Source organism: Hoplias malabaricus, chromosome 11, assembly GCF_029633855.1.
Source record: "Hoplias malabaricus isolate fHopMal1 chromosome 11, fHopMal1.hap1, whole genome shotgun sequence".
In the NCBI taxonomy this organism is placed as follows: domain Eukaryota; kingdom Metazoa; phylum Chordata; class Actinopteri; order Characiformes; family Erythrinidae; genus Hoplias; species Hoplias malabaricus.
In genome coordinates, this window is record NC_089810.1 from 35,676,288 (window position 1) to 35,688,378 (window position 12,091).

Genomic DNA, 12,091 nt, shown 5'->3' on the forward strand with positions numbered 1-12,091 from the left:
GCAGGCCACAATTGTCTGATTCAAATCAGATTCAAATATGACTCTAAACATGACTCAGTTTGAAGAATCAGAATGGATTCCAGGGAAGAGCTTCTTAACTTCCTGCCTTCAGTGTGCTACAGCAACCGAGAAACATTACCACACTTTGACCACACAAACCACATTTGGTCACCTATTAATTCTTGGTCTAAAACAAATCTGATTTGATTCTGATTCACCTTGTAGTGCGACCTGAGGTGGGGTTTCTTCATTCGCTCCATCAAGCTATGAATCAGTACGTATGGGTGCATTAATTATAGTTAGTTATGTTTGTTTTTTCATCAGGAACAATGGTGTAACCCACCCATCACACACACACACACACACACACACACACACACACACAGATATCTGATGACTGGAGATCAGCCTGTCTGTGGAGGCAAAAACAACCCAGTGCTGACAAACTGACATTTCTCATACATCACCATGAGCCTCTCACAGAGAGAGAGAGAGAGAGAGAAACTTGCCCTCTCCTTTTATCTTTGTTCTGCTCAGTCTATTTCTTTTCTTCCCTTCGTTTCTCTCTTCCCCTCCTGCCCAGATTGTTCTCTCTCTCTCTCTCTCTCTAATTTAATATACAGTGTATAGTCTGTAATAAATCCACAGCAACATTTAGTTCACACGTTATGAGAGAAAACTGTGACTGTCAAACCACATTCCTTCATTTATTAATCTCCAGTTGTCCATTTTTTCATAGAAGATGGGATTTCAAAAACTAAATAAAAGCTAAAGAGCAAGTGGATCTGATGTGACCAGATACATTCTCATCAGTAAAAAAAAGCATATAAAGCTCCCATCTTTTAGAGAAAAATGTAATTAGTAAGTAGATGAGAGCACTTATGTCTGTATGATTATATATGAATTTGCATGGATTTGTGTGTTTGCGTGTCATGTGTTTACATATCTGTATGAATGTATATGACTGTGTGTGAATGTATATAAATATGAGTGTTTATTATTGTATGACTAAGTCATTATGAGTCCATATGGGAGTATATGAAGCATATGACTGGATAAGTCTGTGTGTGTTTATACAAACGTGTATAAGTCTGTGTGTGTTTATATAAACGTGTATAAGTCTGTGTGTGTTTATATAAACGTGTATAAGTCTGTGTGTGTTTATATAAACGTGTATAAGTCTGTGTGTGTTTATATAAACGTGTATAAGTCTGTGTGTGTTTATATAAATGTGTATAAGTCTGTGTATATGATTTTATAAATGTATAAATCGCTGAGTGTGAGTCTTGATGAGTCTGTATGAGTATATAATTGTATATAACAGTATATAAGTCTGTATGTGTATGAATGAGTGTATGTGTGTATAAGTCTGTATAAGTGTATATACAAGAGAATGGGTGAACATAATGAATATATGTGTGTGTGTAACTGCATAAGTCTGTATGAGTGTAGATCTATGTATGTCTGTTTAAGTGTATAGAAGTCTGTATGAGTGTGTGTAAGTGTGTGTCAGTGTATATAAGTGTGTATGGGGGTATTTATAAGTGTGCATAAGACTATGATTGTATATGAGAGTTATATGAGTGAGTACATGTCTGTATGAGTGTAGATGAGTGTAAGTCTCTATAAGTGTATAGAAGTTTGTATGAGTGTGTATGGGGGTATTTATAGGTGTGTATGTGTCTGTTTGAGTTTATATTAGTGTATTTAAGTGTGCATAAGCAGCATTTAAAAGTGCTTATGAGTGTGTATAAGTGTATCTGAGTATTTCTATGTTGGTGTATGTTAGAGCATGACTATGGATGGAATTTCTCTCACCTTTCGCGCCCCTCAGTACGAACCCGAACCCCTCCTCCTGTTTCTTGTGCAGCTCCACGGTTTTCTGCTCGAGCGCGCAGTCGCTGTGGAGGAAGCAGCGCGCGAGGCGCCCGTTAGTGTTAGTGCACCCAGACACGCGCATCAGCGCCCTGCGGCCTGAGCGCGCGTTCATGGTTCTTGCGCGCGCTTTTGCGCGTCTCCGCGTGAGTGAAAGTGCGAACAAATCAGTCCTAATTCAGATGAACGCAGAACCTAACCGGTCCAAAATCTTCATCACCATCCTCATCACCCTCATCATCGTCTTCTTCATCTTCATCATCCTCCTCCTCCTCGCTGGAGGCTCGCGCGCGGGAGGAGGCCGAAGCGGCGCGCGCACCGCGTGACGTCGCTTAGAATCATCACCCGCTAAATAAATGATGAAGACCACGACAACGATGATAACGATGATGAAGATGACGACGACGGTGATGAAGGCGCGCGGCAGGGAGAGACGTGCACGTGGAGCATTGGTGAGCGAGAGCAAGAGATACAGAGCGTGCAAGAATGTTTGTGAGAGTCCGCGCGCGTGCGTGTGTCGCTGCGTTCCCTCTCCGTTCAATCTCTAAAATATCCGTCAGCAGCGGCGCGCGAGAGATAGAGGGGGGCGGAGGGGGAGGGGAGGTGGGTCACCGAGAGAGAGAGTGGTAAGAAGGGGAAGAGAGAGAGAGAGAGAGAGAGAGAGAGAGAGAGAGAAAGGGGAGAGGGAACGCAAAAAACACTTTTTATTATATTATAATTACTGTACTAATAACATTAACAGGTAAAAAAAATTGTATATATATATATTATACATTATACAATACTAAAATACACTATTATTATTATTATACTGTTGTATGTTACTTTTCTTCCTAGGCCCCGCCCACCAGTGCTAGGACTGACCAGGACGTTTGAACACTAAGCCAATCCCAGTGTGGGTAGGCGGGGCTAAAAAAAGACTTATTCCATCTGTCTGCATTAAGTATAAAAGGCCCATGCAACAACATAAAAAACAATGCAAAAACAATCACATTAATGAGCACAAAGTATATTATTATCGTTGTTATAATAATAATAATAATAAAAATAACAACAACAGTTGGGTGGGGCTATGTTAGTTTGAATGATCTGTTCACAGGGCTGCGTTTCAAAGTAATACGTCTTCTACACCACTACTACCACTGAAAACCAGAAAATAAGAACGATAATGAACTTTATTTTCTTCTGTTAATGAAAATGTATGCATTTATACACACAATAGCTATGTTCATAAATATTAATATATGCATAAAGATGAAGAGAAATATTAATTATTTTACAACATTATAAAGTTTATAATTAAAAATGTGTATGAGGCATGTGTGTATTTGCATGCACCATTTAGCATGACAACACACACACACACACACATGCATGACCACACACACTCTCCAAGTGAGTGCTGAGTCTGTGTGTGTAGGGTGTGTGTGTGTGTGTGTGTGAGAGAGAGAGAGAGAGAGAGAGACATCTGCAGTCCTAGCAACAGTGCGGGGGATGCTGAGTTGCCTTAGCAACGCAATCCAGTTTTAAAGACACCAAGCTGATGTAGGAGCGTGCGCGCACACACACAAACATATATATTCAAACACACACACACACACACGGCTGCTGTAAGTGAGGTTTGGAGGTCAGGATCTCTCTAAGAACATCTGACTGACATTTGTTCAATGTTAAATTAATACTATTTCATAATCAACAGACAACTTTATTTACAGTTTACAGAGACAACGACCAGTCTCTTTTTTTCCTTCATGTTTTGGCAAAAAGCAAACGGTTCTGACAGCCTCTGTACTGCACCCCTGTTTATTTGGACGGAATGGTTCAGTCCTGCCCCTAACCCAGGTGTGAATGGTAGTTGTTAGTGAACTGTGAGTGAGGAGTGAGGTGCCTTCTGATCTGTTTCCCCCCAAAAAAATCTGCTTTTTAAAATCAAAAAGAAAGAAAAGTAAAGGAGAGAGGAAGGAGAGGGCGACGTCATGTCGCCCAATTTTTCAGGAAAGAAAGGTGTGAGTGGTGGAAATGAACATTAGCTTAGTTCCTAGTGAAATTGGCTTGTTTTTGCTCGGCTGATATTAGAAATTTTATAATTTCACAGAGAATTCAATGTTTACACTGTGCTCCTCTTTTAGCCGACATTTTACCAACGCAGACAAACTTTCAGCTGCTATTCACACTATCAGTCTCTGCCCCAGCCTGCAGACAATCATTTACTGCCATCAGCCTTCATGTTGCAGGCTTGTTTTGATGATGGAGTACAGAGAGGCTAGTGATGAACTGTGATTGGCTCAGAAGCATGTCTATCATACATCTGCAAACTGTCAATTTGTGCTTATTGAGTTCTACAGTGTCATTATTTTGAATGAAAACCTGACTCTTAATGTAAGTGTTCGGCTTTAAAAGTTTCTACACTCTGACCTTAGTCTGAATGGGATTTTTATCAGTGTTCCCAGTGCAGAGGAAGGGATGTGTCAGTTTAAATGTGAATAAACTCAGAAATACAGGAATAATACTCAACGTGGCTGTTCTATTCAGAGAAAAACATTCTCTCTCGCTCTCTCTCTCTGCCCATATCTGACTGTGGACAGTTTGCAGTTCATGCAAAATTTAACGGCACCTTCTGTCAGTTTAAAACAACCCCAATGAATATTTAACAGAGAGAGCGAGTCAGTGTTTCAGCCTCTGGGGAAATTCCAACTCAAGTCAGAGGAAAAAGCAGAAAAAAAAGGGCTTTTGAAGGAAATATCTCATTATAAACCACATCATCTCACCGCAGAGCCATGAAGAGCGTTTAGTTCAGAGGAACACAAAGTGACACGATGAATGACTAGAAAAAGACAAGCGTGGCTCTAAGAATTTTTGATAGATTTGTGATGCCGTTTCAGAGAATGGACACTTCATGAGAAATACCTCCTGTTTACTTCTATGTCCTGGAAACTTTATTAGAAACAGCCCTATTATGCTTTGATCACTTTATTAGACTGTACTCTACTGTCCTCTGTCTGAGCTCCTGTATGAATGGTTTTTACTGCTTTGGTTTAATGATGAGTAGGTTCCACTAATCCAGTTCAGGGTCGCGGAAGTTCCAGAGCATACCCTGAATCACTGGGCACAAGACGGGAACACACCCTGGAGAGGGCGTCAGTCCTTCACTGGGTGACACACACTCACACAGACCCACACAGACACAGGGTGAACACACCACACTCCTCACAGACAGTCACCCGGAGGAAACCCACGCAGACACAGGGAGAACACACCACACTCCTCACAGACAGTCACCCGGAGGAAACCCACGCAGACACAGGGAGAACACACCACACTCCTCACAGACAGTCACCTGGAGGACACCCACACAGACACAGGGAGAACACACCACACTCCTCACCGACAGTCACCCGGAGGAAACCCACGCAGACACAGGGAGAACACACCACACTCCTCACAGACAGTCACCTGGAGGACACCCACGCAGACACAGGGAGAACACACCACACTCCTCACAGACAGTCACCCGGAGGACACCCACGCAGACACAGGGAGAACACACCACACTCCTCACAGACAGTCACCCGGAGGAAACCCACGCAGACACAGGGAGAACACACCACACTCCTCACAGACAGTCACCCGGAGGAAACCCATGCAGACACAGGGAGAACACACCTCACTCCTCACAAACAGTCACCCGGAGGACACCCACGCAGACACAGGGAGAACACACCTCACTCCTCACAAACAGTCACCCAGAGGACACCCACGCAGACACAGGGAGAACACACCTCACTCCTCACAAACAGTCACCCGGAGGACACCCACGCAGACACAGGGAGAACACACCTCACTCCTCACAAACAGTCACCCGGAGGACACCCACGCAGACATGAGGGAGAACACACCACATACAAAACCAAACCAAAAAAGAGACAATTAGAAAGGAACCCGGAGAAAGTTTGTCACTTTCTTGTAAACACAATATCTGTGATCAGCTGGAATCGTTATGTTGATAACTTCTATCTCTCTGACTGTAATAATATCAGCTGATATAAGAGTTATGGCCCTGACCACCAACTACACACAGCCCTGACTTCTAAAAGCTCAGAGCCCCACCCAGAGACTACAATTTATAGTCAATTGTAAATGTACAGTGTAACTAAACATTAGAAACATTCAAGGCCCAATATAGAATGTGCCCTAACCCGTAGACTACATATCCATGGGTTGCAGCTGACGTCACTTTGTAGAGTAGCCACCATTTTGGGGACCTACTCATCACTCAAACACAAACTGAAATAAAAACTCTGATGTTTGAATTGTTTTACTGTTTCTGTCAACACTTGTAGTCCTCATTTAGACGTTAAAAAAAAGAAATATAAGTATGGATCCCTGAGCCATTTAGCCACATCACATTTTTAAACAGCTCTGTTCATGTCATAAAGCACCCAGACAGTAATTAGATAGTAACTCGACAGAGAAACGTGAACCTTAAAGCTCACTAGAGATTATTTTCAACTTAAAATGCACTGTCAGAGCAGAAACCATTATTTTACGACCCACACCGTGATCTGTCACGGATCAATCACACTTTCAGACAAGGAGAACTACTTTATTAAACTTTAAGCTCAACCAGAGATGTAATTAAGGCAAACAGTCGTGATAAATCATTACTTTCCAAAGAATCTGGACAGAGGGATCAGGTTATTTACTCTGTAAACAGGGAATGGAATGAGACCAAAGAATATGTGGCTTTTGTCTGTAATCTCTTACACACTAAAACAACACACGAGTGAAATTAGATGGTTACTGAAGCTTGTTTATGAACTGTGAATGAATAACTAGTTCACACTCGGTCACAAGAGTAGAAATGTGCTGAGTCTGATGTAGTAACAGTTTTTCATTAGATTCTATGAAAAAAATGGTAATGTGTCTAACAAAATACTGTTTTTTTGTCTCCTCACTATAAAACACAATGTGATCATTAATCCCCGTGATGCAAAGAGGCAGTAGGCTTCTGTGCTTGTGAGTGCTGCGAGAGTCTCTCCAGTGCACGGACAGGGGCTGTCAATAAGTTCATTTTCACTTTCTGTTTACATTAGTACTGCACTGAAACCAGACAATCGGGTCCCCAAAAATCACATGACTGCAACCCCATGGATATCGAACCTTAAAAACCCAATGGGGAACAACAGCTATTGTGATGTCACCACAGCTTTTTTAGAGTCTGCTCTTTTTTTTTTTATCTGTTTTTATCACTTAAAAGTTACATTTACTGAGGGCAGTTTCACTCATACGTGTTTAACAGGTTTTACCTGGAGGCGTCGAAGCTGTCATATGATCCAACAGTGTAGTGTCTGAAGAGCTTCCTCCTGTCTGCTCTGTCCCCACGACTCTCTGAGGAGAAATTACACAGTGATCAATATACAATCAATGAATGGCTCCAGTCACTGACCAGCCCACAGCATTCATCAATAAGAAATCAGGAGAATATTTCCGTTTTCCGAGAATGTTTTAGTAGCACTCCGGTAACCGAGTCAGTGAACAGAAGTGTGTAGAGTGTCCTAAACCCAGACTGCTTCCGAACGTCCCGTTCCATTTAGATTTTTCAATAGAGATTGTACTCACTCTATTCACAAAGGCAATGTGTTTTTGTCTTGAAGAAAGATAGAATGCAGGTTAAACGCTTTCCAAAATACCTTTATTTTCTCTTTATTTCTCTTTGTGAGAATGCAGCTAAAATGAGACAAGAGTGAGACTGTTTTTTTGAGTCTAAACTGCTGATTGGATCTATTGCTGACTGAGGAACAGAACAGGAATTAAGTGTGAAAGAAAAAGAAAACAGAAGATTAAAAATGATGAAATGCTTTGAGAAGATTAAAGTATTTGTTGGAGTTTGGTGAATTCACTGCACACACTCTGTCAACAATAAACCTTCCTTCGGTCTAACAACATTTATTCGGATAACAACATTTATTTAGAGGATTTTATTTGATTTTATTAAGAGACTAAAGCAAATATGTGAAATTTACTACTTAGACAAATTAAATTAAATTAAAACAAATTGTCCTGACTCAATTTATGTTTCTGCGCTCTCTCTCTCTCTCTCTCTCTCTCACACACACACACACACACACAAAATCTCTCCCAGTGATTGAATGTACGTTTACATTTTTTGGAAAATATTAAATTGGTCATGAAATCTCTCTTAATTCTGAATGAATTCATTCCACTAATCCAGTTCAGGGTCGCGGAAGGTCCGGAGCATACCCTGAATCACTGGGCACAAGACGGGAACACACCCTGGAGAGGGCATCAGTCCTTCACTGGGTGACACACACTCATACATTCAATCCCACACTCACACCTACGGACACTTTTGAGTCGCCAATCCACCTACCAACGTGTGTTTTTGGACTGTGGGAGGAAACCGGAGCACCCGGAGGAAACCCACACAGACACAGGGAGAACACACCACACTCCTCACAGACAGTCACCCGGAGGAAACCCACGCAGACACAGGGAGAACACACCACACTCCTCACAGACAGTCACCCGGAGCGTGACTCGAACCCACAACCTCCAGGTCCCTAGAACTGTATGACTGTGACACTACCTGCTGTTTCTTAATTTTACATGTAAGTTAGTAGCTTTATTTTTAGCCATATCACTACAAAATTAGAAATCAATTATATTTGATGCTATCATTGCTATCATTCGCAGTCAATGCAGCCACACTTTTGCTTGACTAGTGTGACTGTGTGTGTGTGTGTGTGTATGTATGAGAGAGAGAGAGAGAGAGAGAGAGATATTAGGATGCTAATAACACTCACATCATTAGCATAGTGCTAATATTCTCTTTCACACACTCATGCACCACACATTAACAACCTGTTTAATCCGAGCCTTTAATTAAACCCTGATCAGGGCACACCTGCCTTAGTGTGTGTTTGTGTGTGTATGTGATTATTCATGGTTTCCTTTCTAATGTGTCTGTGTGTGTGTGTGTGTGTGTGTTTGTGTGTGTGTACGTAAGAGAGAAAGAGTATACATGTAACTACATGCGACAACAGACTGACATTTCTTTGTGAGAGTGCAGCACGAGTGTGAGAATTGCTGTTAAATGAACAGACATCGTGTCAAATCATCTAACCGTACTGATCTGACAGATAAAAATAGTGCAATCACCCACATTTTTAAACTCATCGCTAGGTTCTCTCTTTGCAACCTAAACCCATGGACACACACCTGCTCATCCAACATGTTTTTTTCTGAAATGAAAGATATTACTCAGGCGTTTGTTCCTCTTTACTTCAGTGAAAGATTCTGGGAAGATTTCACACTAGGATCTGAAGACTTATTTATTATTGAAATAATAATTATTTTAAATCTAAATGGTATAAAATTACTCCTCCAACTCATCCCAAAAGCTAAATTCACCAGCTTCCTCTTAGATATGTGAAGCTCCACCACAACTTGTCCAACTGCAACTAGTAAGACGTCACTGGGGCTCAACACTCTAGGGAGGAGAACACTAACGACTGGCTCTGTTACATCAAATTAACTTAACACATTTGGAGGGGAACACTAAGGGTGTATACCATTTCACCCCTTAGCCCTAGCATTCCATTTTGCCTAGGGGTAGGTGTGTCTCATTTCTGATGGGGGGAAAAGGGGTAGGGCCAAGGTGCAGGGCTATGTACCATGCCTTGTGAAATTGATTACTTTTTGAGTAACACAGCTTTAAGTCCATGTGATTGCCCCTTTCTGGTAGATAAGTGCTAAAAGTGCTTGGACCCCGTGAATTGCGGCTTGTGTTTGTAGTTATTATGTCACACACACTGGAATGGATGCGTGTGTGTGTGTGTGTGTGTGTGTGCATGCATGTGTGAGTATATTTGTGTACTCAAATACAGCTGCTCTCCCTCATGCTTCAGTTCACCTCTATTAGAAGTGGAGGAGAAATGTGCTGCAAAGTGAGAGTTATGTAACAGTGTTAGAGCCGGAGAACGGGAGCTACGTTGTATATAATATGGTCTAAATCATGTAGACACTCACTCATCCAGCATGTCCTCTGAAATGAAGGGCTAAAATCCAGGCATTTGTTCTTCTTTACTGCAGTAACAGTCTCTAATGGGAAAGCTTTACACTATATGTCAAAACATTGCGGTGGGGATTTTATGGCATATTTTCCGGCTTTCATATTCTACCCAATTCATCCCAGAGGTACTGGATGGAGCTTTGATACTCCTCTAGCCCAAGCTTGTGGTCTTTGTGCACTCTCTATCTGTCTGAGTACGCGGCCCATCTTTGGCCCTCAGGACACGTAGCAAAAATGTAAAGTGCGCGCACACACACACACACACACACACACAAAACACTCATCACTCCTGAATAGAGCTCTTGCACTACTTTTTTCTCGTACCCTTTCTTCGTTTTCATACCCTTTCATATATATGAATTATTCTGACACCAAGTGGCAAGATTTATCAGAGATTCCATATTTAATGTGTTGTATTCATGGTTGCTCCATGTGGGAGACCCATTCTATGGAGCATAAATTGATAAAATCATTCAGGAACTACAAAGCAGAGGCCTTTTACAGCAAAAAAAGGAAATGAAATACTTTAAAAAATAAATAATTGCTTTATTAAATAGTGTTTGTTTCATTTTGAGGTAAATATGACGGACTGCTCCTTTAAACATTGTGGGGCATTATGCCCTGAGCTTTGATTAAAGTTTAATATTGAGACTTACGTGGTCTCTCCTCACTGGGTTTGGCAGGAAGTTCCTCCACACAGTCGGCAGGGAACCAGCCCACGTGCCCCCGGGAACTACCCTCCCAATAGCCCCCCTCACCAACACTGAGAACTATGAGTGTAAGAGAGAGAGAGAGAGAGAGAGAGAGAGAGAGAGAGAGAGAGAGAGAGAGAGAGAGAGAGAGAGAGAGAGAGAGAGAGAGAGAGAGAGAGATAAAGAGAAAGAGAGAGAGAGAGAGAGATAAAGAGAAAGAGAGAGAGAGAGAGAGAGAGATAAAGAGAAAGAGAGAGATAAAGAAAAAGAGAGAGATAAAGAGAAAGAGAGAGAGAAAGAGATAAAGAAAAAGAGAGAGATAAAGAGAAAGAGAGAGAGAGAGAGAGAAAACAAATAAGAAATGGGAAGAGGAAACAGAGGATCATAGATGGGTGGGTGGCAGAAGAAGAATAAAAAACAGCATGTTAATTCCAGCAAATAGTAAGTGTGTATTAAAATGTGCAGAATTCCCTTCACACATTTTCAACATGATATATTCAAGATGAAAATCCTTTATCTGGGGATCCAGAAAATCTTAGTATATAATAACATTGTCAAAATTATAGAATGTTTTGAATTAAAACAAGAAATAAATATAAATAGAAGTAAATATTCCTAAAATGATATCTTTAAATAATAGGCTCTAAAAAAACACAATGTTAAATTCGGTTATTATCCGACAGTTTAGCACATGATAAACAATATTTCCCCAATGGTGGAACATGGAGTGTACAAGGAAGGTGTTTCTCATTAAGTGGATAGTGATTGACAGCATAAGGTAAGGGTTTGTTTGAAAGTGGTCTATTCTGGATGTAGTGCTGTGCATGTGTGTGTCGTATTGTGTGCTGACCTTTGACCCTGTCATTTTTGTACAGAGTGATCTCTCCCTCGGCCTGAGGCTGGTAAGGTCGAATCGCCACAAAATGTCGCCCAGGAACCGCACTGTACAACTTCCTCCTGGGCCCCACACCATCCACACTGATACTGGACCTCAAACCGGAATCAGACATCAGAATCACAATCAAATTCACAACATCAGTCTCAATCAAACAGAGCATCACAATCAGATTCAGCTTCTTTTTACAGCCCACACTATCATTCAATATCGGAATTAAAAATTAATCCAAATCACAGTCTTAAAAACCACCAGCGCTACACCACAGCTCCAGCCCTCAGTATAATCGCTATAATCTTTCAAATAATTACACTGACTTCCAGTGAACATTTAGAAGGTGTTTCTTCTTGTGTATCGTTGCTCTTATGGAGATTTATTTTAGACAGTGACACAATGAGGAACTGATTTAGTGACTGAAATACACCAGAAGAATAATCAGTGTGTGTACGGTGCACTATATACATCCATTGACACTTTCTAAAATAAAGAAAAAGAAAAAAAAACCCAACTGAGTTTTCTTTCAAAAGTATGAGCTCT

The 12,091-nt window shown here is 41.2% G+C and overlaps 1 protein-coding gene across 1 annotated transcript in view; it reads right to left on the reverse strand.

Annotated features, from left to right (window-relative positions):
• Nucleotides 1-12,091, reverse strand: part of LOC136709894 (SH3 and multiple ankyrin repeat domains protein 2-like) — a 167,056-nt gene that overhangs the window by 48,764 nt on the left and 106,201 nt on the right. Inside the window, exons 12-15 of the mRNA XM_066685461.1 lie at nt 11,510-11,649; nt 10,624-10,737; nt 7,182-7,263; nt 1,819-1,901 (exon numbers count right to left, since the gene is read on the reverse strand). Coding sequence (XP_066541558.1) covers nt 1,819-1,901; nt 7,182-7,263; nt 10,624-10,737; nt 11,510-11,649 — 419 coding nt within the window. The remainder of the gene's footprint in view (nt 1-1,818; nt 1,902-7,181; nt 7,264-10,623; nt 10,738-11,509; nt 11,650-12,091) is intronic.